The 25233-nt window shown below is 40.1% G+C and overlaps 3 protein-coding genes across 5 annotated transcripts; 2 read left to right on the forward strand and 1 right to left on the reverse strand.

The window, feature by feature from the left end:
• Positions 1-3971: 3971 nt before the first annotated feature.
• On the reverse strand, positions 3972-16258 carry LOC116391373 (protein outspread). 3 transcript variants are annotated; one of them, XM_031861879.1, is made up of 18 exons: positions 16182-16258; positions 15691-15745; positions 14466-14796; positions 14085-14184; positions 13815-13950; positions 11939-12048; positions 11499-11791; positions 10903-11150; positions 10670-10780; positions 7752-10583; positions 7515-7662; positions 7146-7251; positions 6246-6402; positions 5996-6088; positions 5647-5733; positions 5351-5489; positions 4909-4997; positions 3972-4737 (listed from the first exon to the last, which is right to left on the reverse strand). In XM_031861879.1, the coding sequence occupies exons 1-18, from the start codon at positions 16199-16201 to the stop codon at positions 4681-4683; spliced, it is 5112 nt and encodes a 1703-aa protein (XP_031717739.1). In that variant the 5' UTR covers positions 16202-16258; the 3' UTR covers positions 3972-4680. The 3 variants fall into 3 exon arrangements, with proteins under 3 accessions (XP_031717739.1, XP_031717740.1, XP_031717741.1); XM_031861880.1 differs by lacking the exons at positions 13815-13950; positions 14085-14184; positions 14466-14796; positions 15691-15745; positions 16182-16258 and adding exons at positions 12723-12812; positions 12981-13049; positions 13152-13359; XM_031861881.1 differs by lacking the exons at positions 13815-13950; positions 14085-14184; positions 14466-14796; positions 15691-15745; positions 16182-16258 and adding exons at positions 12981-13049; positions 13152-13359.
• A 1332-nt stretch (positions 16259-17590) lies between these two features.
• Positions 17591-21388, forward strand: natd1 (protein NATD1). The gene is made up of 3 exons (XM_031862201.1): positions 17591-17775; positions 18706-18824; positions 19303-21388. Exons 1-3 carry the CDS (start codon positions 17673-17675, stop codon positions 19417-19419), a joined length of 339 nt encoding a protein of 112 aa, XP_031718061.1. The 5' UTR covers positions 17591-17672; the 3' UTR covers positions 19420-21388.
• Positions 21389-22545: 1157 nt separating this feature from the next.
• tmem11 (transmembrane protein 11) lies at positions 22546-25166 on the forward strand. The gene is made up of 2 exons (XM_031862197.1): positions 22546-22604; positions 24108-25166. Exons 1-2 carry the CDS (start codon positions 22558-22560, stop codon positions 24622-24624), a joined length of 564 nt encoding a protein of 187 aa, XP_031718057.1. The 5' UTR covers positions 22546-22557; the 3' UTR covers positions 24625-25166.
• Positions 25167-25233: the final 67 nt, after the last annotated feature.

A 25233-nucleotide genomic window follows, 5' to 3' on the forward strand; every position in this document is an offset into this window, starting at 1 on the left:
TTCACTTAGTAAGACCACTGTAAGAGAGTTCCAGAGGGAGGGGCAGCAAAATCGTTTGTTTATGGTCATATTTACTTTTTGTTATGACAGCAGTAACTCAGACAGTTTAGCAGACATTCATATGTATATCTATGCAGAAAATGTGTTGAATGTAAGATTTGACAGGTTATAACTTTAGTTAAATTATCTTAAAATACAAGTTGCTTTGGGCGTGTGCTCCTGTGTGTGGTTGAGTTGTAGCTTTACATCCATACTATGTCACTGTTACTATGATATCAGGCCTGTGAATGGGTAATGGGTTCAGATATGAGATAGCAGACCAGATAGGGATGTGAAGTGTGCTATAGGGACAGACCTCATACCGAGCGAGTTATTTAAAGGCCGCCTCACTGCGGCACCACAAAGTGGGCCAGACTCGTTCACACTCAGGACACAAGCTGCAGTTTGATAATCTTTCAGATAATCAGCACAAACTCTCCTGCTTCCTACCGAGTGTTATGTCATGTTGTGGTTATCCCTGTGTGGTACAGAAGACACAGGATGTTTACTTAAAGCTCAGTCAGACATGAGTGTAACTGGTTCTGGCAGGACACTGAGGTTTAGGAGTAGGCAGGTACTCCAATTATACAACTGTGTAACCGTCTGTTAGTTGAGCTTCAGCAGCACTCCTGCTGCTCATGCTCACGTTCTGCAGCTCCTGCTTGTTCTTCTATTATCTATAGCTATATACAGTATCTATAGCTGTAAGATTTGGTATGTAATTACTGTTGTGAATAGAATTAATCACATAGTTAACCATCCATCTGCTGTCAACTTAATAATATTTGTAAAATCTTTGAGCCAGAGTTTGTAGCTTGTAGCTTGTTTTTACCTCTTAGTCGGTGCTGTCACATTAGGTTACAGTTGCCCTGTAAGTTTATTTTTTCAACTTCAGAAAAAAATGTACTTTCTGTTCACCTATGGAATAGAGCTATCTCTGTTGCAATAACCTCCAACAAAATGGTGGCAGGTCTGTGTAACAAAGCAGTGATCGCGAGGAAGAGAGAGATACAACACGAAAGATGGAGATATACTGTAGAGAGTCTGAGTGATATTCATGTCTCTGTTGGCAGCCAACATCGACAAAAACAGCCTGAGTGGGGAAGAGAGGCGTTGTGCTCGCACCCAACAGAAAGAAACGCTGCACATACACAAGACACAGGACTTTGCTCAGGGAGCTGTTCACTAACCTCACTGCTCCACTGAGGGTGTCTTCTCCAGATCAGCCTAATCAACTACCTGCCTCATCATATTAAAGTGCTCTCACCTTGTGATGAACACAGGGAGACCATGTAGGCAGACCATGTAGGCAAAAAGGACACGAGGTTGAATTGCAGGTTCCTCTCACTTCTGCATTCAATCCAAAAACTTTGATTAAACCTTTCTGTTATTCTACCTCATACAAGTGGATAAGGAAGTTTCTTTTTCCTCACATAACATAAAGGTTATTTGAAAAGTTTATGGAAAATTTAACGTCAAGGTCTGGTCCTGTTAAAAAAATCTAAAATGAGTGCATATATTAACTAATTTCATATTGGATCATTGAAAGATGATAGAAATATGCCTCACGTCTGTTTTTCCACCAACAAAACTTTGCTTGTTTGTTTCTGACACATTTTCCTTACAGCACATACAAGAGTCGACTGTAATAAAGTGCTTCCCCAAATACCAATCAGCCTCATCGTCCTCCATACCGAGGCCGGCGTTGCCAAACTGATGTAGGAGCCAAATTTATATTTGTCTCAGGTGAACAACGTAGGATCTATCCATTGTCATGGAAACACTGAGAAAATTGAGTTGCATGTAGGTCACACGCCTCTGGACCTGATTTTGTAACATATGAAATTGGGGAAAAACAAGTCCATGCAGCTCTTTCCTCTTCACACCAATTTTCAAATGCAGACCCGCGTCACATGTGAGAGGAAGAATGAGCAGAGTCGTGCTCCCGTCAGCTGCAATGTAAATGCCACTGAAGTGTATCATTGAGGAAGCAGGCTGTGCTCGCTGATCAGAGCCGCCTCTGTGCTGGTTGCAGTAATTGATCTTTGCATTAATAAATGGGGCACTTATTTTTACATCCCGAGCAGGTGCACCTGTGTGTGTACTGGTGTTTCTGCATCAGCCGCTGATCAGTCATTAGGACCGGGAGCGTTTGTGGGGCAGCTCGACTCAGAACAAACCCTGCAGGTGCACACACACACACACACACACACACACACACACACACACACACACACATCCACTTTAGGGTTGCAAATAAGTAGTATTGTCATTATCAATTAATCTGCTGATTTTATTTTATTTGTATTGAATCGTGGTTATGTCTACAAATAGTCATCAGACTTTTACAGCCCAAGGGGACATCCAAAACCCCAAAGATTGACTTCAGGATTAATCAATTATCAGAATATTTTCAGATAAATTTTCTGCTGATCGAATCAATTAATGAACACATTTTTTCAGCTCTAGTCCAGCTTTTTCCAGAGCGTTCAACCACAGAATTTATAGAATTCATCAGTAGATTCAGAGCTAGCAAACCTGAAATTAAGATTATTTTTTTTCAAGCTACTATTTATGAAGACAAGAGTTTCCATTCATGCTCATAATTATTTTCTTTTATCAGTGATACACTTTGAACTCGACTTGCAGGTTCCAGGTTTGTTTTCTGAAGAAAAACCTTACCCTGCTGCAGGAATAATAAAGGATTATCATATCTTATTTTATAAAAATAAAAAAAACATGTTGATTTTCAGGAAACAAGTGCAGAAATGGTGTTTATGTCATTTAAAATGTCACAGGAAGCCAACTCCATCCATGAAGGATAACATTAAGAAACAGCTTTGCTCTTTCAAAGTGTTGGCTCACATGACGGAAGTTTCACACGCAGGAGTCACAAGGAAGGAAAGAAGAGTGTTGGGTTTTAATGAGGTGCGATGTTCCTCTTTAGGAATATGACTCCAGGGAACTAATTAAGGGTTCTGTAAGGACACTGGGAGCTAGGATTTATATTTTTACACAGAAATCAGACCTTTGGAGATGTAAACATTTATTGTTAAAGCTCTGTGTTTCCATAGAAAAAAGCCAGACAGGATAAAGTAAGAAAAACACTTGTAAAAGCTCTCCATTTTCAATTCATAATTTACTCATATTAAGTTTTAGATGTTAACTGAGGCAACCTGTAACCTAGCTCTGAGTAATGTGTGGCACTTAAATATCAACAGCATTTAGTCGTTAATAACCCGCAAAATGTTTGGGATCTCTATTAAAACCAGGGACTCCTCTGACTCTGACCCTGCTGAAGTGTGTTATCATCACTTGCAGGCTCTGTGCAGACTCGATGCTCCATTTAATGAGGTACTGTACTGTATGTGTAGTCCCTCGAGACAGAGCGGACATCAGTGTTTTCTTGCACCAGCCTCTTCATTTGCTGCTGGGCTCCTGAGAGCTCAGGTTCATTCTGTGTCACACTGTTGCTGCCTGTTGACAAAAGCAGAGCTGCACAGTGAGAGACCTCTTGGGTCAGTTTTTTTTTTTCGTTGACCGACAGACTCGGGACACTGTGTAGTGAGTATGTTCCTATCAATTCTGCTCTATCAACACATGTGAGTGTACACCTGCACTTTGTCCTCAAACTAACTATAACTTTAGGCAATGTTTTATTTTTATTCGTTTCAGATCAACACCTATCAGGAGATTGTTTCTCTTATATTTTTATCCCACTTAACTTGACATGTGTTTTTTTATGGGCATGTGTTACTTCATGTATATTTGTATGTTTCTGTGAGGGATATGTACAAATCTCCCTCTAGGACAATAAAAACGATCTATCTTCACAGCATGCTACTGATTATTTGTTACTTACAACGCAGTTATTTACTCTCACAACCAGATACTGTCAGAGAGACACAGAGAAACAAACAATGTGCTTTGGTTATCAGGAAAATACTTTATTGTCAGAATTTATATAACAATGTTGCCAGAATACAAAATATTCACACATCAAGCTTAATGTGTTCAGATACTGATATCAAAGACAGTAACCTTCTGAAAATGATTGACCTTTTGCAGCTCAAATATTTCTAGTAATAAAACGGCTGCATGTCAGCGGAACAGATTTTAAAACAGTTACTGACATCACCTCTGTTTCAGAAGTCGTCTTTGCTGGCAGGGTACATGTTGTATTATGCTACATCTAGTGGTACAATATGTCAATAACATTTTTTATATAACGGACGCCACACAGTAATTCTAATAGAAACACAGATAGTGTTTATAAGTTACACAGTGCAATGCACTGATGTCCAAAATATAAACATAATGTCTTTGTTATTACTGTCTTATATTATATAGTAACTTTTTAAAAATGTTCATCTAGAAAAGTCAGTGTTTGTTGCTCCCTCTAGTGGTATTCTGATGCTCCTTTCTCTTTCTCCCTCTCACACACACAAATACGTATTTTGCACATATCACATCAACAACAAACATCAAATCAACATTCTACACAGTAAAAAAAGTAACATAATATAACACATACACATCTTCTGTAAACTAGACAGAGATACATTGTCTGTGTTCAAACTGCACTGACCAAACAGCAGTTTTACTCTGAAACACAGATTCCACCTTCTCATCTTGTTTTGATCAGAATGACTCAAACAACCTCATTCTTTCTTGGACAGAAAGGCCGTCTTTTAAACTCTGCAAGCCAAACACACAAAAGACAAAAGAAAGTGTGAAAGTTCTTAATCTGTAGTTATTACGATTGAATAACTTTACTGTGATGTGGAGGTTTAATTAAAATGGTTCATGTGAAAGGAACATTTTGCAGAAATCAATAGACAAAGCAGATGATGCAGCAACACATTTTACCTTTGATCCCACTCTGATCTGACGTGCGAGGGTTGATTTAACTGTTTTCTTCAGAAAAGCAGCATTACTTGTTTTTGTCACAGTGTCCTCTGAGAAAACAAGAGAGGAGGGACATAAAGGGAGTAGTTCTACATTTTGGAGAATGCACTTGTTGCCTTTCTTGAAGAGAGTTAGATCAGGAGATTAATAGAAATGCCGTTTTTGAATTTTGTTGCCTTTGGGCAGGTGAACCGTTTCCCCTTGTTTCCAGTTTTTATGCTCAGCTAATCAGCTGCCGTCTTAATATTTACTGCACAAATGTGAAAGTGGAATCAATCTTTTCATCTAACTCTTAGCAAGAATGCGAATAAGCTTATTTCTCAGGTTTGAATGTGTGCGTGAGTAGAAATCTCATAAGTTATCATAACATCCTGTAATGTACACTAAGTAAAAAGTGTCTTACCGAGGGACCGTCCTGAAGCGTGTCCGCTTGGAGACCAAGTGGCGGACTTGACATCTTCCAATAGTTTGTTGACATCATGATGGGATTCATCCTGGCTGTTATAGAGGGCCTTGAGCTTTTTCTCGGCGTATATTTTGTCCTGTTACACACACACATACGTCAGTTTTTAGTTTTTTAGTTATACGCAGTTGCTCTTTTCATATAAATAACAAATATTTTATCAGACCGTCAGGGCACAGATATAACACGTTTAAATTAGTAGCATTACAATTGCAAGTTTAAAGAGGTTTCAGTACCATTCGAGCAATCTTCAAGTCTTCCTGGAGAGAACAAGCTTCCTGTCTGAGAAACTGCATTTCTGCCTCCCTCGCCCGCAGAATCACCTGTAACATAAGTTCATCAACACATGTGTTATGATAAAGGGGGACAGGATTATAAATGCAAACATGCACTATATACCTGTAGAACTTTATCATTAAACTGAATCTTTTCTAGCACGCTTACATATGTATGTATAAACAATATAACCTCAAATTGGATTCAACACAGATAAAGTTAAAGGCAGAACAGACACTCAAACTACGGGTCAATTTAGCTGAAAAACACAAATACATACAAACCACTTAGACCATCACAAACACTTACCTCCATCTCATAAAAGTCGTTTATTGGAGGGGCAACATGTGACTGTTTCTCATTTCGCGAGAAATGTAGCTGAGACATTTCATCTGTCTCTCTCTTGAAGGGACAACAAGGGACAGAGGGAGAAGGTGATGCATTTTATAGATGGTTTTATAAATACATACACGCTGTTTGCGCCAACTGCATGTGGGTATTTTAATTGAATACAAATGAAGAACGCTCAGCTACCTTTGTGAAAAGAAAATGATTGTACCTGCATATTTTTGAGCTCCTGGTTTTCCTTTTGGTAATGAATCAAGGACTGTCTCTCATCTTGCAGGTCCTGGCTCAGCTGAGAGTTTTCCAGGCATTTCTGAGTGTGCTGAACCGACAACACCTCGAGCTCTTTATGCATCAACCGGATCTCCTTCCTGCAGCGGCAAAGCAGAAGCACAAATGATGCGACAAAAACTGTACAAGGAGGAAGCAATTGGTCAAAACACTATTAATATCACATTCAAAAGCTATTATGAGGAATTGGGGAAAAACAACTCCCAAACAGAAATAGTGAGACTACAAGAAGCACAACTGGAAAAAATGGGAAACATGGACATGATGGAAAAGCTGTGATTGTATTTCCCAAATAGTTTGATCTTGCAAATCTGTTGCCAATAAAGAGTTATAGAACAGGTACATGTCCAAATAACTTGTACATGGAATCAATGTAACTCCTACCAGTCTGAGTAAAATAGGACATTAATGCCAATTTAAACATGAGGTCACTCTAACTCCAGATTTACTCTGATATGATTAGATGCTGTGTCCATGTCACTCCCCAAATATCAGCACCATTGACAGATCTGCCACACCGGCTGCCAATTCACAGCTCGTTAGTCTGTCCTCAAATGTGTGAGACAGAGATGACGCTGCCAATGCTTTTTCTATATTAAGATATTGACACTAACTGGAACTGGAAAGTGGAGTAACTCCTATCTATATATGCGTTTTTACATAAAAGTACAATATGAATGCATATTTTAGCATTTGTTAGTATGTTTTTGTGGAACTCCACCTGGGGTAAAGGCATTTTATCTGCTAGCTATTAAAGTGTCATTCATTATTTATCAATTATCAATATTCTGTGAACTTAAGTGGAAGAGAGAAAAAAGCTCACTCATATTCGATGTGCAGTTGTGTGGTGTCAGCGCTCTCCTTCATGTGCTGAGACTGTCGGCTTTTCTCCAGCTCCTGTTTATGAGCTCTCCTCATCGCTACAATGGCTGTAGAAAGATGTGAAAACTTGCATGATTCTTCACCATTGTTAAGTTAGAGTAAGATCATTTATTTGCAGTTCATCCAGCCTGTTTCCACATTATAATTTCCTTTATTCAAGGTTATTTACATTTATCAATCAATGTTAACACTTTTAGAACATTCCCCCATCACATTAAAATAAATAAAAAGAGTGAAATTCAGTTTGTATTGGCTTAACAGGCCTACGGTGCTTTTTTTTGTGTATGACTTCTTGCTGATAGACGTTTACCTGCCATTGTGGCAGCCGTCTCTTCCTTTAGCAGCTTGTCTCTCTCCTTCAGAAGTGCAGCCACCTCCGTCCGATGCTGCTGCTGTAGATCACCCATCAGCTGCCTGTGCATTTCCTCCATGGCAGCGAATTCTTGATCACAGGATGCCTATATTAAAATTTAGAACAAGTTCTCTATTTAAAATCAGTGATTACTTACTACTTACATTTATGAAAGAGAAATAAGGTCTTTGTTACCTCGTGTTTTTCAAGATCTTTCTGATAAGCCTCTCTCATGGCTGCTGCACCATCTGTCAGCATCGTTTTTCTCTCCATCACAGTCTGGTCTGTTAGGGCAGAGGTACTTTCGGAGTATGTTCTGGTCTGTTTCTCTTTGGAAGACTTGGTGTAATAACCATGCACGTGTTTCATCTCCTCTTCGTGGATCTGTTGCAGTTCCCTTATCTTCTCTTGAAACTCAGCTTCCATTTTGTTCATCCGTTCCTCATGGAAACCGTTGATCTTCCGTATATCTTCCAGGAGTCTCTGGTTCCCAGTCTCTACAGATATTATCTTTTGCTCTGCACGCTTTAGTTCTCCTCTTAATACAATGTTGTCCTCCTGAAGCTGACATAAGGTGTGATTAAAAGTCTCCTGCTCATCCTTTAATGTGATATCCTGCTCTTTGCACAAAGCTTGCAGTTTGTCCTGTAACACCACACTTTGCTGCTGCTCTAAATCTGAGTGCAGCCTGTCTGACAGATAAATTAACTTTGCCTGCTCCTGCATCCAATTTAAGTCAGCTGCTGAAGCATTTTCCCAGTTACCATCCACACTGCACTCTACTGCATTGCCATCAGAAACCTCCCGGCAGAGTTGGTGTAAGAAATTAGCCCTTCTCTGCAACCGGGATATAAATCTCTCCAACCACTCTGGTTCTTTCTCTGCCTCTATCTTTTGAACATCAGATTCATCCTTTTCAACTGGTTTAGCAGCTCCTTCTGAATCTTTATCCTCTCCCTGCACTTGCTCCTCATAAGGAGCCAACTCTGGGGGATTGATATCTGCCAGACTATTACTTTGAAGCTCTACTTCTTCCACTTCTTGATTATTTACTTGAGTCACGCTCTCATGTTGCTGCTGAAATTTTAAGGCAGCATAAATGAGCTCCGCTTCAGCACAGACTCCACCGATGGCCCTCTCTAAACATTCATTGTTGTCACATTCTGCTCCCCCAGAATGGGTCCTTTTTATTGTTTTTAAAGCTATTCTTTGCGCGATTATGCTTTTGTACTTGTGTGCCAAATCCCCCCCATCCTCTCTTGGTGGTAAGGATTGTTGCACAATGTCATGTTGACTCTGAAGGACAGACACCATTTTTTCTACAACAAATAGTTCCCTCAATAAACACTTGCCAACACTTTCCACGTCATCGTCCGAGGGCAACGTACTAGTGGGTTTACTTTTAGCACTAATGTTGCTCTCAGCTAATGTCTCGTCATTGAGGACCTTGCCCTCTCCTTTGCTGGCGTTGTGTGATTCATGCTGCTGTTTCTCTGCAACTTTCTCTCCTTGCTGAAGGCAGGCAGCAACGGTGGCTAGTTGCTTCTCAAAGTCTGTAATATTAATAGGAGTGGCCCGGAGCCTCCCTCTGCAGACATGTATGATGTTCAGTGCGAGCTGAAACCTACCAACCAGCATCCTGCAGCGGTTTTCTGTCTCCTGGGCGAAGCGCTGGCTCTGCTTGGCCTGACTGTGAAGAAGCAGACTGAGGTGCTGAGCACTGGCTCGGCTCCGAGTGAGCTGGGAGCAAATGTGAGGGTCCTGGCAGCTGGTGTGACTGTGGTGCTCCTGCAGTCTTTGCATGATATCCCTTAGCTTCTCTTCTGTTACATAAAGCTTGGTTTCAAGTATCTGGATCACAGACATAAACCTTTCTGGGTCACTGTTTATTTCCTTTGGCCTGCTGTCACCTACAGTGACGTGATCAGTTGTTCGTCTCTCATTTTGCTGATCAGAGTCTAAAGATTCATCCTTTGGTTGAGAAGAGTTACTGGTGCAACGTTTCAACACGTCATTCAGCTTCACTTCTGTCTCCTCCAGGCTATTACCTAAGACTTCCATCTTCAGCAAAACTTCACTCAGCTCTTGCTCCTTCCTGTCCAGGAGCCTCTCGTAGCCTTCTCGCATGTCCTCTGTTGCAGAATCATTTTGCTGCACCTTCCCTAAGGCCAGCTGCAGGTCCTCGCTAACTCTCTCGTATGAGTGCTCAAGATTGTAGTAGTGCGTCTCTTCGGTTTCCAAGCGGCTTTGCAGCCTGCTCACCTCCCCATCTGCCTCACATAACTGGTTCTGCAGCTCTTGACAGCGATGATCGAGCTGCTCTCTTTCCTCTTGAAGTTTCTGCACAGCAGATAGTGTACAGGCTAGCTCCTCTTGAAGCTGTTGTTGAGCCTCCTCAATGTCACTGGTCCATGTCGGAGTCTTGTTCAGGCCCTCCTGCTGTTCATCTCTGTCCAGTCTCTCCTGTAGTTCTTTTGAGTGTTGCTCTGCCTGTGCCAGGCTGGAGGCCAAGCTCCTCCGTTCTCTGTCCTGACTTTCTTGAAGGAGCGTGAGGTGCTTCTGCAGGCGAGCCTCTTTTTGAGCCTGCGCTTCCTCATTGGCACGAAGTTCAGTTGTCACCTCTTGAAGATGTTTGTGCAAGCGCTCAGCCTCCTGTTGGAGACTTTGGTAACTCTGCAACTCCTGCTGCAGCTGTGTGAAGCGCACCTCAGCCTCCCCCCTCTTCTCCTCGCTGGAACTCAGCTGGGACTTCAGGGAGGCCACGCAACGCTCCCACTCCGTCTGCTGCTCATGAAAACGCAGGCGATCTTGCTCCAGATGGGCTTGTGCAAGTGCTGTGGCATCACCTGCGACAAGTAATTGTGCTTGTTGCGCTAAGACATCTACCCTTTGCCGCAGTTCAACTTCCCTGGCTTTCTCATGGCTCCTAGTTTTAGCCTCCAGCTCAAAGCGGAGGTCATGGTTTATCTTCTGCAGTCGCTGTAAAGCCAATGCTTGTTCCAAGTCGGAGTTTGAAAGAAGATCATTCTACAGGACAAAAGTAAGCTTTAATTGGGACAAACTGGGCTTTGCATGCTCATATTGTATATGTTTGAGTGTCTTCTGCGTTATACCTGTGTATGAACCCTTTCTCTTGAATGCCTCGGTCTCTCTTGTTGTAGCTCTTCCTGCAGATTACTGTTTAACTGCTGCAGTCGAGACAATTCCTTCTGTGTTTGTTCCAGCTGTAGAGAAATAGCAATGAAACTGTCACACAAATCAGGTACTCATTTGTTAATGCATTCAGGTGAACATTTTTGAATCCACTGTTTTAATTACGTACACACACTCTCAAGCATAATCTCACCTCTTTAACAAGTTGCCCAGTTTGCTGCTCACAGGGAACTTGATCGTTATCTTTTGTGCTCTCACGGGTGACGTTTAATGATACTTGCTGCTTGTCGATGCGGGGTGGGGTTTTAACTTGCTGCCAACTCTGCTCAGTTTTACTCGGCGTATCTGAATGTTCATCAAAACACTCAACATTTGACAGCATTGAAGTGGAAGTAGAGCTGTCACCAGCTCCATCAACACACGATGATGCATCTGTCACACCTGGTGCACAGAAGGTTGTACAAAGAACCAATTAAGTACAATGTGATATGAAATTTAACAATACGTAACCATTTATCACTATGTCTGTTCCCCTGTGGAGCATATGAATGGTGCATGATTGCAAACCACTGACGTAGAAGGTTCTTGAAATGAGCAGCAGTTCAAATTCACAAATACAATTATTTTAGTATTTTATTAAGCAGTATATCAGAACTATAGGGTGTAAAAGTAATATAGGCCTCATGCACTGAGCATCTACATCAAATTTCATTTATTTTAAAAGTGAATTACTAAAAAAACACTGAGATGGCATTTTTCTTGTTTGTTTCAGTTTGTTCAATGACTCACCAGTCAGTGTGGTTGCATCAAGAAGCGAACACTGAAGACAGGAAGCACCCTCACCTTCCTCCACTTGCCGAGGAGGACTGATGGGAGACGGAGCAGAGGAGCCGATTGTGGACAATACTGAGCTTCCATCAGCAGAACTTTGCTCTGTCTCTGGCTGCGGTTCCTCTTCTTTCTGCTGCTGATGTGTTTCCTCTGCACAGTCACTGGTTTTGTCCTCTTGCAAAAAGCTGTTTGGGTGTTCAGCTTTCTGCAGATCCTCAGCTGACTGCGAGTCTGGATGCTGTGAAAGGGAGCTGTGAGGAATGACAGAGAAACAAATTTAGACTATGAATGTTAAATCCACTAACAGCCACAATATGGCCTGGAACAAGTAAAGGTACAATACATTACATTTACAAATCTGGTACCAATTATGCAGCACTTTTAACAACTTTATTTACCTTGTGACGTCAGGTGTAAGACTGGGCCGCACATTCTTCAACACTGCTTGGACCCAGTTGCGTCTCATCCCAGAGGTCATCGCACAGAGTGTGTAGACTCCATCTCTGGTCTGCGGAAAGAGAAATGTAAACATATTTATGTATTCATATCATGTCAGTTTATTAAACATTTTGAGATTACCTTGATTCACCCTCGCTATTGGGTAACATCAAAGAAGCTTGACTCGTGCTACCCACCTCTTTTTACTCAGCAGGACAGCAGGGATTTTCTTAATTTAACATGTTTTATGGTTAGTGATGAAAATGACAACTATATAGTTTTTCACTAAAGTAACTGACATGTGGAGAATTGTAGATAAGCATATTACATTATATCTAGTAACACCAGAAAAGAACCAATAAGAGGCATAGACTTCCATGAAACTAAATGTTACAGTAAGTAAGAATCTTTGTCAAAAGAAAGGCGGGTGAACTGGGACTAGATAAAATTCTGATTGGTTGGATACTACCACGTGCTACTTAGCCTACCTGCCTGTACAGCAGCTCAATAATAATCGATTTTATTGCTGTAAATATTCATTGAGCCATTAATATTTGGGTACACCAAAATCATAAGTGAAAAAAATCTACAGAACTGTTTTTAAATACAAGATTTTGTGTCTTCACCGTGCCTATTTGAACATCAGGTCAATTGTGATGATATACTGTATATGTTATCAGACTCATTGGACTATATTCATTACTCCTTAATTTGACTGTAAATTTGAGCAGCTATTGAACTCACATGGATTTGAAAACCACAGTTCTTCTGAGCTGGGTAGTCTTTGATGTCAAAACATGTGGACAAGTTTATCTCACCGACCACATCAGCTGTCTGAAATGAACAATCAGGGAACAAGAGAGCATAGGGCCAAATATCTGTAACATAAACCTCTGTTCAGACTCACAGTCAATGTTGAGTAGAATGTCATATGTCTGGGTCAGGATTTTCTTCTACTTCAACTGCAAAGTTACATTTTAACAAAGCAAAATACCAGCGCACCTCCTCAGCTAATGAATCTTTGTAGAACCTCAGGATTTGGTCGGTCAGGACAAACCAGTGTTGCTGCCACTATAAGCAGAACAGGACAGTGCACAAGATCATTAGCTTGTCAGACAAGTTTTCATGCCACTGTTACTAACATTTTAAGCAACAGTGAATTGATAAATTCACCTGTCCAGACGAGTGCTGCCGCATCATCCATCCTTTCTTAAAGTTGAGTAGGTCGGGCTTTAAATGACAAAGCAAAGCATCCTATCCATTCTGTGGTCTTTAGGTCATTTGTGTCGAGGTTCTTGGGTTTGTTTACTCTTTTAGTTAGAAAGTCCTCTATAATTCCTGACTTTGGGTGTTTTCCACCTTTGGGATTGTCGGCCCTGGCCTGATTTGTTCCACCTGTGTCTAATCACCCTGCTCTCCTTGTGTATTTAGTCGGTGTGCTCAGGTCGTCTGTTTGTGGCTTGTCCATATTCCTTAGTACCATACCAGTTTGTTCTTAGTTCTTACAAGGCCCAAGATGTAGCATGACTTCAGTAACCAGCAAGAAACCAGACTGGACAATCACATACTCCTGCTTGTCACACTTTGTGTCATGTTTCTCTTTGAAACTATGGTAACAGCATGAGACCGTGCTTTTTTTTTTTTTTTTTTTTGATAAGCAGGACAACATACAAATTAAATTATTAAGATTACTGCAGTGTCTGCCTTTATGGGGCTACATGAGTCTGCTTCAATAGACTACGATGTAGAACAATTTTTATGTAATGTAATGTGCTGATTGGTATAGACAACAGCTTCTATTATGTATTTGTAAATACACATTAAAAGTCAAAGTACCTGTTTCTTTACTTTGTTGCAATGATGATGACATGCAGTGGTGGAAACCAAAGAGGAGGAAGACTCTGGTGGCTCACAGGGGCTGCTTGTTTTCATTCTCTCCACTTCATCATCATGACACTGGTCTTTGTTGTCCCTTTTGATGATCGGAACATAAATGTTAATAATTTGAATTGAAGCACAAAAGAATTTTACAAAGCAACCATAAAACAAAAAACCCAGGAGCCTCTTATTCTAAAAAAACAAACAAACAAAAGATACACAACAAACCTGATTTGCTCCTCAGAGGAAGACAGCTGACCAGAATTCAGTTCTTTCTTTTCATCGGTTTGTTTTGTTACTTGTGAACTTGGAACTGAATGGTCTGAATCTGTTTCAGAGACGGTGGTAAAGAAACAAAAGCTGTATATAAAACTATTTTTAAGAAAAAACTTCTTCAGTGACGTGTCATTATTTTCTCACAAAATCTTTAGAGCTTCTTTTTGTAAATTTCACTTCTTTGATTTGGAGCAACTTAAGAAAATACATATATGAATAACTATAAAAATGAGCCACCACATTAAAATTGACTAATATAATTTTATTGGGATAAATATACTGTAAATATTCTTAAGAACTGTAAATAAACAAATTCAATATGAATGAAATTACCATCTCCGGTGGATCTTTGGTTGAGTCTGTTGAGAGAGCAGCTGCTTCTCATGAACGGAGCAGCAGTGAGAGACGAGGTGTGGAGGGACGAAAAGCTCCGGCTGCTGCAGAGGCGGAGAGCTGGTCTGGCTGAGCGAGATGCTGCTCTGATACCCTGGTGGCCGAGGCTGCCTCTTTTCAAACTGCCACCGGCCTTACTGCCACTAGCAGTTGAATCACTGCCTCTGCCACTGAGGCTGTTGCTCCTTCCACAACTAACGCTGGGTTTAGACGTCTGGCAGCCAGCCTGTTTAGCTCTACTAGATGCAGGTACTGTTAATGCTGCTGGATCCTTTGGGAGAATAAAGAGAGCAAGAGCAGAGGCTGAACACTGGTGGGCTGAGAAAATATGTCACATAAAGACAGGCTTTTAGGTATTAAGTTCCGTATGGTTTTCAGTTTTGAGGACGATAATATTTTAAATTCAAACATCGCACCTACTGCTCATCCCCATCCAACATGGACTCTTTGACACCATATAATCCAATCACCACGGAGAGAACCTTTTAATCCTAAGAGCTCTTAATTTGCTTAAGTGCCATCTGACCGACACTGTGATCATGGACAGACACACACACAGACACACACTTGAACTTAATCACACTTGAGCATTGGAAAGCCATCAGACATAGGCGGTTTCTTCCCGTCTTTAGAGATGCAGCCTCACCAACTGCAGAGGCATCAATCTGTGGCCGAACCACAAGACAGAGAAATCAATTAGAGGAGGCTCCAAGAGTCCTGACTTAGCGGATTGTGCAGGTTGTAAAAGCACTGACTTGATCTTCGGCCATCAATGGCTTTATAAATAAAACCTAATACATGCATATAGCAAAAACATGCACCCACTCTGAGGATAATATGTCCATGAACATGTTAATATAGTCCAATCATTTTAACACATTCTGGCAAAATGAAACAAAACTCTACAGAATGTTTTCTATACACGAATATTTAACAGTGCTGGTATGCAGGGTAAAAATACTTTTTTTTCTAGAAGAATAAATGAAGAATGAAAAGTAAAGTAAGTCACATTTTAAAGGTCATATGTTGCCTAATCCTCATGACACTTTGTATCTATAGGAATAAATGATGAATTGATAAATGTGAGACAATCAAACACTTGATTAAGGCAATAAGCATTTGTAAATTACCAAAACAACATTTTTTAAGCAAGTGCGACACTTACCTTCATCTTCTGTGCAGGTGTGTTGGTCTTAGAGTTTACCAGGTTCCCAGGCCACCTGTTAAAGATAACATTAAGACAGTTAAGCGTAAATCATTCTGTCATCCTCCACTTTCAGAAAACAATTATTTAGTGTGTTATTATTACATTTGATTTGGCTTTATTCAAGGATAGATATCCAGGCATTGCTGTGCTGATAATTTTACTTTATTTATTATGTTTACTTGTAAGCTAATGAAAAGCTGGTGGATGATTTTCATCCTAATTCAGATGAAGTGCTAAATTCAAGTTATTGATAATTTTTGCGGTCCAGGTAAATAGTTGAACATTTTCAAATCACATATTCAATATCTCAGCTGCCATATGAAGATGCCGCATGTATGTTTTTCATTATTATTAAGATTTTATGGTCAGCTCAATCCAAAAATAGCATTAAAGCAATGATACCCTAACAGTAATACAGGACATAGATTCTGTAGATAATGCTGACTTACCTTGGCGCCTTGGACATCATTTTTCAGCAGTAAAATGAAAACACAATGAATGAGACGATTAAGATAAACGTAAGAAGTTTAGGCTGACACTGTTATCCATCTGCAAAAGAAGTGTGCTCCCTCTCACTCTGGCAAAAAACAAACAGAACAGGTCTATACCATAGTGTCCCAAAGAAACACAGACACAAATAATCCCATACAGAGTTGACAAACTCCATTAGAGTTTTGCAGGATTAAGCCAACAGCTTAACAGGATTACTTCACTGTAATTTTAGTGAACTTGACATCCCTGCCTTTGTCTAGAAATACTGTAAATGTCTATTTAGTTTATATCAAGACACATTATTTAACTTATATGAGTACAATCCATAACAGTATTGTAGAGAAACACGTGAACTCTCGTAAGTCCAACTGAGAAGGATTTGGCTGCTTCTTGTACATTTGCTCTGCTGATGACACAGCGACACAGCTGTCACTGTGGATCTGTGAGCTGTGACCTGACCTGAACTATAAAAAACTATCAAGATACACACTAGTCTCAGCAAAATCAATTATCAGCAAATGTGACTGGTCTAATTGGTCATTTAATTATGTGTTACTGGTCAAGGTAAAAAAAAGTGTAGAGCCGTAAACTGAAAATGAAAATACAGTATTTCAAAAAAAAGAGGGGAACAAAATGGAATTCCTCCAATCAGGAGCAAGCTAGAAATTAGGTGATCAAATGTAGGCCACAGACACTGTGCATGGCTTGACTCGCATGTGGGAACAAAAGAGGCTCTAAAGCAAACAATTTGAAGTGAGTGAGAAATTGTGAAATCGAGAAGTTAAGTCTACATCATTAGCTTAATCAAATGCTATGAGACAATTTTATCTAGCTGTAACTGATAGTATGAGGACATTTTAAGGTGTTCATGTTAGACTTTTACACCCTTTCACACACTATACATCTTTTGTTTTTCTTTATGAGCTTGACTGGCACGAAAGTGACTTGTAAAAAGTGTCAATGCCAGATTTCGCCAACAGTAAACTGAACTCATTGGGTATTTTTAAGAGCTCTGATTTAGTCTATTCTGACCATTTACTAATTAATATTTGCTCAGAATGGGTGTTTCTTTGCCAAATCTGAACCCATAACCTCACATTTGGACAAATTAACTAAACTAAGATGGCCAACGTTACACTGATTTAAATCGTTTTACTTTTGGTTTGAAAGTTAGGTGGTTTGAACTCCAAAATTTCTGTACAGCATACAGAACAAACGTCTGTAATTAAAATGATGTGTGACAGACTAACATCTCACCTATCTGCATCGTGTTTCCTCCTCTTTGACAGCACCGGCGTTGATTGGCTGGCTGACATCACGTGACCTCACAGCTGATTCCGTTGGACGAGGTGTTTTGCTTTGCCCGTTCATCATCTCATGTAGCCATTTCTGGGTTAGCTAAAGCTGCAGAGTAGCATAGCAGTCATCGTCGGTTGTAGCGAGATACTATGGCCCAGGCAGCACAGGCAAATAATGTCTTCGACGCAAACAACTCTCAGATACAAGTGGAACACGATAAACAGCGTCGGCAATTTGTTATAAGACTAAATGGTAAGTTCAACATGTAAACATTAGCATGCTAGCTTGGCTAATGTTAGCTCAGAGGTTTCTGAGGCTTTTTTTCTCGCTGCCAACATCGTTGTGGTGTACTTATTGATAACTCCAGCTGCCGTTTCCGACACAGAGGCGTTATTAATTTCACACAGGAGGGATGTCACGTCTTTATTCACATATTGGCTCGTGTCGGGACTGAAACGACGACAGGGCTTCTTGGTCAAAGCTGCTGACCTCCTTGACTTGTAACTTCACTAGCTTGTTTTTCGGCAATATTTTTCTTTGTTAAACTCCTGAAAGCAAATATGAAACCTTCAATAACATCCACTCACGAAAGACACTCCTGAATATCAGTCATTACTTAAGGAGTTACCGAATAATAACCTAGTTCCTCTCCCCAACCTGAATCAGTTATGCCTCCTTTATAAAACATACAGTGTATGTTATTAATCAGATCCATATATGGGCAGCAGCACTTAATTTTGACACCTTTATTTCAAACCAAAGTATGTAACTAAATATAACTTATTTCCCTTTGTTCTTGGCTTTGGGTTTTTTAAGTTTATGATAAACTGAAAACAAACAGGTGTTTTGTAGCTTGTTAATGTGTGTTTACATAATATGTAGATTCAATCTACATATTATGTAAATTGCAAACTGCAACCTGATCAATAAATTAAATGCCAACATGTCATAGTTAATCTAGCATAAGATTGTGTTGCATGAATGAGGAGTTTTTGTGTGTTGTGGTGGTCATCAGTGATTCTCACTGAGCAATATTTACGAATCTGCTATAACAGTTGTGACCTTAAACATTGACAATTGCGTTTTTATGTAATATCAGTATCCCCTCGAGAGGTGGGGTTGTTACTTGGGGTTGGGTGGAGACAAACACAACCGAGAACTATGGCCTCTGTCTTCCCTCAGGATCTCACGACCGTGCCGTTCTTCTGTATGAATATGTCGGGAAGAAGACGGTGGACTTGCAACACACTGAAGTTCCAGATGCTTACAGAGGTAGAGGAATAGCAAAGCACCTGGCCAAGGTAAAACTCACACAGGGTGGTTATTTTCATCTTTCATCATCTTAAGAGAGGAGAGGGAGTTTTTCTGTTGGATCATTTCTTAAAGGCCCAATTTATATTTTTTTATTATTTTTCAAATACTCACGTGTTTAGGATGTTGTTGGCCGGGCAACCTCTTTGTTTACATTTTGACAGCAAGTATCTTTTCCTATTTCTAATATATATAACCTTTAAATGTTATAGACAGTATACAAACATAGGCAGAACCCAGATTACAATATTGATTAGCTGTAAGGTGAAAGATTATCTTAATATAATGACTTTGCTTGTAATTTTACCACTTATATCTGGGAAGCTTACTCAGGCATGTAGTTTAATTGAACTGCACAACAACAAGTACTAAAATATTAAAAATCAATGTCCAAAGTGTGTAAAATGCTGTCTGATAAAAATGTCTGTCAGAACCTTTGCGATGTGATTTGTGCTTCTGTGACGGCAGGCAGCCATGGATTTTGTGGTGGAAGAGGACCTGAAAGCTCACTTGACCTGCTGGTACATTCAGAAATACGTCAAAGAGAATCCTCAGCCTCAGTACTTTGAACATATTTATCAATGACCACACGTGGCTCCGAGAAGGAGAAAGAGACTCCCATGGAATAAATACTGTGTGGCATCGTGCTTTGGAGTTACAGGCTGACATACAACAAAGGACCCACCAGGCTTTGTTAAACATGACATTGAGTGACTCCAGAGACGACCGATCTCACGGCACAGACGTCCGTGAGCTGAACGTTGGGTCTACAGGTCGGTAACACAGGTGTTACACCAGAAACAGGAAGTGAATCAGCTGGTCACTACTCTTAACAAAATTAGCAAATAACCTCAGACAGAAACATTCAGGATGTGTACTCATCACTGATGGGAAGCAAAGGTCGGGCCTGTAAAGGTAACAGATGTGATGCATATTTCCTGTCCTCCTTTGGACTCATCGGATGTGAGCAGCGCTGCTAGATGACCGACCCAGGTGTCTTTCTCCATGATGGTGATGGCGGCGCTTCTGATGCTCAAACTATGATGACTTTTATATTTCGACCCTCTTCTGATATTCTTTGGCTTTATTAATGTTCTTTTTTCTTTCGCCTCCTTTCATACAAATAGTTTTTTTAAGGCTGAAATGCTAATTTGCTAAGTTGTAAATGCTAAACAAATCTTTGAAACGTCATGTCATTTTTTTCTATGAAATTGCGGAGAGGTATAGGCATTAATTCGGTGGATACTGGGTAATTATTTGGAATTTTATTTTCCCAAAATATCAATTTGGTTCCACTGTTACTATATCCACTCCCACTGTTTCAAGTAACAGAAATGTACTGTTTGTTATTGGAGTCCTAAATTGATCATGGATGCAGGGATTTGTAAACCAAAGAACACAAACTGAGGATGGCGAACTTTGAAGACAAAGTTCATTATTTTCTCCATCGCACATGTTAAATATTAGACACGTGATAAATTGGGTCTGAACCTCATCACTGTGTGGTACAACGCTTCAGTGTGGATATGGATAAATATCTCTGCTCAAACCAGCACTTAAAAAAACAGCACTGTTATATTCAGGGCATTTACATTGTATGGTGTCCATTGTCCTTTGTTCTGTTTTTCAGTAAAATGACACTGGATGGACGGATCTTAAACGCTTGTTTTTACTTGTCATTTGATCTGTTTTTTTCTTGTACCCACATGGCTGCTTTCACCAGCTGATGTAAAAGTGATAAAGGTCATCATGGAAGAAATTTTTTACTGAAAAAAAACCAGTGTATTCCCCTTTTTTGGCTCTTCATGAGCTTTTGCTGTTGACAATCTTCAGTGTTGAGGAGAAGAACACCTCAGGTTGCTCAACACTCTGGCAGGACACACAACATGAAATGCAGACTTTCTTTATCTGCTTTAATCACCGAGTTAATTGCCGGAATCCACTTCCCCTTTTGTAAAACCGTCCTTTAGGTGACACAAACCTATTGATAGACCAAGATATCCAATGTATTATTTCATTTTTGTGTTTATGTTTACATGTGTTTACCAATTCTTGTTATATTGTTTTGTGCTTTTGACTTTTTTCCATTCTTGCTATCTATGAATAAATAAAACAATACTCATCACATTATTATCACATTAAGTTTGTACATACAGCCAACTTTAAAGAGATTAGGTACTGTACAATATATTTTGCATAAGTAGTGCAGTAATTTAGAGAGATAAATAAAACTTTGTATGTACACTAAACTATGTATGTATATTGTGGTAACTTAAATGTATTTAACATCCTGCAACAAAGGTTAAAGAAAAACTAGAAGAGTTTTGCAAACTTGAATTTGCTGCCATCTAGTGACATTATTAAGAATTACTTAAACTCTTTGTCACATTGTGTACCGTTAGCAATGCAGGGGTGAGCTGGACAGAACTCTGCTTGCTAATCTCCCATTTGAAAGCACAGCAGTTCAACCACAGATCCAGCGGAGACTATGTTCTATAGTGAAAAACCTGCCTGTTCTAGTTATTTTACAGCATATTCTAGTGTATTTAGACTGAATATTTGACTTGTTTTGGGCCAACAAAAGCCTAATTAACTGGGGCTGCATGTTGATATCAGTGTATTTGATATCTAACTTTGAGGAATATAAACATATATTGACCCTTTTCTTTTTATTTGATCAAATTAATTTACCAGGTTAAAATAAAAAAAGCCTTTCCTGAATGAAATGTACTCTAAAGTAATACTAGTGTTCTAATCTAAATCTGGAGCTGTCTGATCCAAGAATAACTAAACAAACCTAAGAATCTGACCAAGTTGCCACACAAACCTTAAATATTTGGCAGTTATTACTTTAATATGTGTATGAAGGCGCAATATAAACAAATAATGAATGGCCTAATTAACACATTAACTGATGAATAATTGACCTACTATCAAATAAGCATGCTCTTAGTCTATATAGCCTTATGTTACATCAGTTGAAAGGATTCTTGATGGTATATTAAAACACGATCAGGGGGGGGGGGACCATGGCAGGTTGAGCAGGCATGTTTTAAACATGATTTTGGCATCGCCAATATGCTTAATTGGATTTGTAATGATTCGTCATGTGTGCCCCATGATTTTAAAAATGTTACAATTGTTGTCAAAGGTGAAACACTTGGCTTCCGCAGATCTCGCACTTCTGAACGTACACATTAGTTGTCACAAAGCGCTTCAGGTTACAACACATGTACCGGGAGCCCACACTCGCCATTCGCCACGGTGACACAGAGAGCACACGAGGGCACAATATGTGTGAGCACCCAGAAATCTACAAACACAAATGCACTCACAAAACTTAATGGTTCGGACACTGTATTGCATACTGTATATACATTATGTCGTAACCCAGGCATGCAATCTATTTGCGCAACAATGTAAATATATAAATGTCCCCTGTATGTGTTTGATGTTCAATTTTAATGTAGTTAATTAATTATTATATTTCAAACAAACATACTTCCGTTAATTTGCAATTGATATATTTAAAATAAATGCTCTGACCTCTCAAACTTCTATGCGCTATTATAAAATACTTAAAGGTGCTCTTGCTTTATAGCCTCATGGGAAGAGTAGTCCCAATTCGAGTCGACGTGATGCGTCGACTGCGCTGACTCACTACATTACCCATAAAGCGAGGCGCTCTCATACGTCAACCGCAATCACGGTTGTATCTCCAACATGGCGTCGCTGGGAAGGAGGCGCGGTGTCCCAGTGAGCAGGGAGAGGTCAGTTACTCCACATCTTAGATATTAAACGGAAATGTTTAAATATGATGCATCGTTTAGTCGATGTCGCCATTCACCAGATCCCAAACATGCATATCGTTCGGGTCTGAAAGTTAAATGGCAACAGCGACAAGTCGGAATTTTGTCCCAGGGTTAGCTAACATTAGCAGGCTAACGTGCACAGCTAGCTGACAATAGCAAGGAAACAAACTAGCATGTGATGTTTTGGTTATTTCACACCAGCCGATATAACCGTGGGACAAAAAACGTGTTTAACAGCTCGTGCGTGCGAGCACTGTTGTAATACGCTATGGCTCACGTGCTACACGTCCCTGATTTAAGTGTTGTCCGCTGTGTTTGTCGACCTGTTTAGAAAGTAAAACGGTCCTTAACTTAGCTGGCCAGTCCTCCAACTTTTCACCATGTGAGCGTGTTAGCTGTTCGTGTTATCTAACCGACGCTCAGGTACATTGTGTCCCCTGAACTGTGATCCCAGATTGATTTTCATTGGTATCTAATACTCATTGAGCCAATGCCCGCTGTCTCTGGACCCCAATGAACTCGGTGTCTAGCCTTAACTAGGTAGGTGAGTCGTGAGGGCTGTTTGCCATCTTGTCAACTTGTACTGAAGGCCTCGGAGAGTTGACACTCGCACACATGTGTGTTTGTCATATTCAAAGATAATGTTTAAATAACCCGGAAAATATCAGTTTACAGAATAGATTATTCGATTAATCAATTACACGGAAACTAGTTTACGGACATCATTAATTTGTCCATATAAAAAAAAGTTGTTGTTGCGTTTTATGTGTAATTTAATATTTCACACTTTTAGCTGTTGGTCAGACAAATTTTTTTTGTTGACAGTTTTCTGAAAACGACATTTTATGAATTGATGGAAAACAACATGTAGCAAAAATGTTTCTGCAAACTAAGTATAGAATAAGAATATTTTGTAATAAAGAATACAAATGAGCTCATGTAAAACTGCACACTCATCCTTGAGTTTATAGACCATCGAGAATTTACCATTTGAACTAAATGTTATTGGTCATGGAGATTGTTTGTAATTGAATAGTTATACAGTTGGAGTGTATGTACCATTTTAGTGCTGATTGATGGCAACAAATTAACATTTAATCCTACACTTAAATCCTACCTTTCAAATAGAAGAAGACGTCTGTCATGTTTTTTACTTAAACCAAAGATGTAATTTATAAATGCATCTTACAGATTACATGCTAGTTATTATGGTAATGGTATGCACATATATGTTGTGATATGGTAAACCTTGTGGAATTTCAATTGAGAAAATATTTGGGTAAAATACCCATCTGGGAATCTTTGTCTGAGCCATTGAAGGCAAAAAATATTCACAGGCTCTTGAAAAAAGGGGCGGGTTGATGTAAAAATGAAGACAAACCAGTCTTGGATGCATCGAGTCTAGTTGTTCTCTGTATCTGTTCTCTCACTGTTCTTTGCCGTATGTCTGTTTCTGAACAGGGGAGTGATGGCGGCGACAGACTGCTACATTGTGCACGAGATCTACAATGGGGAGAATGTGCAGGACCAGTTTGAGTACGAGTTGGAGCAGGCACTGGAGGCCCAGTATAAATACATTGTCATTGAGCCCACGCGCATCGGAGATGAGACGGCCCGGTGGATTAGCGTGGGCAACTGCCTGCACAAGACGGCCGTGTTGTCCGGTACCGCTTGCCTCCTGACGCCCCTTTCACTTCCCATTGAGTACTCGCGTTATGTGGCGCTGCCCGCTGGCGCCTTCAGCTTGGCCTGTGCTGCCCTCTACGGGATTTCATGGCAATTTGACCCCTGCTGCAAGTACCAGGTGGAGTACGACAGCCAAAAACTCTCGCGGCTGCCCCTGCATACACTCACCTCCTCGACGCCCGTTGTATTGGTACGCAGGGATGACGTCCACAGAAAGAGACTCCATAACACGATAGCACTGGCTGCCCTGGCATATTGCGCCAAGAAGATCTACGAACTCTATGCGGTATGAGTGCACTCTGAAGAGGGTTTAAGAACCAACAGAAAAATAAAGGAAAAACCAAACAAAAAAACAGAGCCTATCCCCCCCAGATGTAAGAAAAGTGGAAGTCCCGATCAGGCCCAGCAGTTAGCCCCACACGTGGTGGGTGCTTCCATTTTGAACTTTGATCAGAGGGATATAGTTAAAACCAGAAGGAATTGTTTTTTCCTTTACATTTTCTTTACTTCTATGTGACAACAACGGCACACTTATATCCGTAGTACCCTTGCGCGTCCTCCCCTGCGCCCTCCACCTGCATCCTTGACACACAAGCAAGTGCTCAAGGGTACGACAGCAGCTCCTCTGGATTGAATTGTTCTGCAGTAACGGACCGACATGTTTTGGGTATCGAGCTCGCTCCCCTTTCCCTCGTAGTTTTACTGTTACCCCCCCCCCCCCTTCTTGCTGATCAGTACATCACCCTTTCATTAAACGTTAGGATATTTCAAACTAACTTTTCTGTATTTTATTTGACTTTTTTTCATTAAATTCTACATGATGTTCAGAAACGAGCAAGTAGTTGCAACTTATTTGAGAGTGTGTCTTGTTCATGTAGATATTCTTGTTTCAAGAGAGTGT

The sequence above is a fragment of the Anarrhichthys ocellatus genome, unplaced genomic scaffold, assembly GCF_004355925.1.
Source record: "Anarrhichthys ocellatus isolate YVR2014 unplaced genomic scaffold, GSC_Weel_1.0 scaffold26, whole genome shotgun sequence".
Lineage (NCBI taxonomy): Eukaryota > Metazoa > Chordata > Actinopteri > Perciformes > Anarhichadidae > Anarrhichthys > Anarrhichthys ocellatus.

Bases quoted from the DNA above. Each gene is read 5' to 3' on its own strand.
- LOC116391373 (XM_031861879.1), bottom strand. From the start codon at position 16,201: ATGATGTCCAAGGCGCCAAG. The intron at 13,951-14,084 runs GTTTGTTGTGTA...GATCATCAAAAG, and splicing joins TCCTCTGAGGAGCAAATCAG to GGACAACAAAGACCAGTGTC. The intron at 11,151-11,498 runs GTGAGTCATTGA...TCTGTGCACCAG, and splicing joins TGATGCAACCACACTGACTG to GTGTGACAGATGCATCATCG.
- natd1 (XM_031862201.1), top strand. From the start codon at position 17,673: ATGGCCCAGGCAGCACAGGCAAATAATGTCTTCGACGCAAACAACTCT. The intron at 17,776-18,705 runs GTAAGTTCAACA...GTCTTCCCTCAG, and splicing joins ATTTGTTATAAGACTAAATG to GATCTCACGACCGTGCCGTT. The intron at 18,825-19,302 runs GTAAAACTCACA...CTGTGACGGCAG, and splicing joins TAGCAAAGCACCTGGCCAAG to GCAGCCATGGATTTTGTGGT.
- tmem11 (XM_031862197.1), top strand. From the start codon at position 22,558: ATGGCGTCGCTGGGAAGGAGGCGCGGTGTCCCAGTGAGCAGGGAGAG. The intron at 22,605-24,107 runs GTCAGTTACTCC...GTTTCTGAACAG, and splicing joins GTCCCAGTGAGCAGGGAGAG to GGGAGTGATGGCGGCGACAG.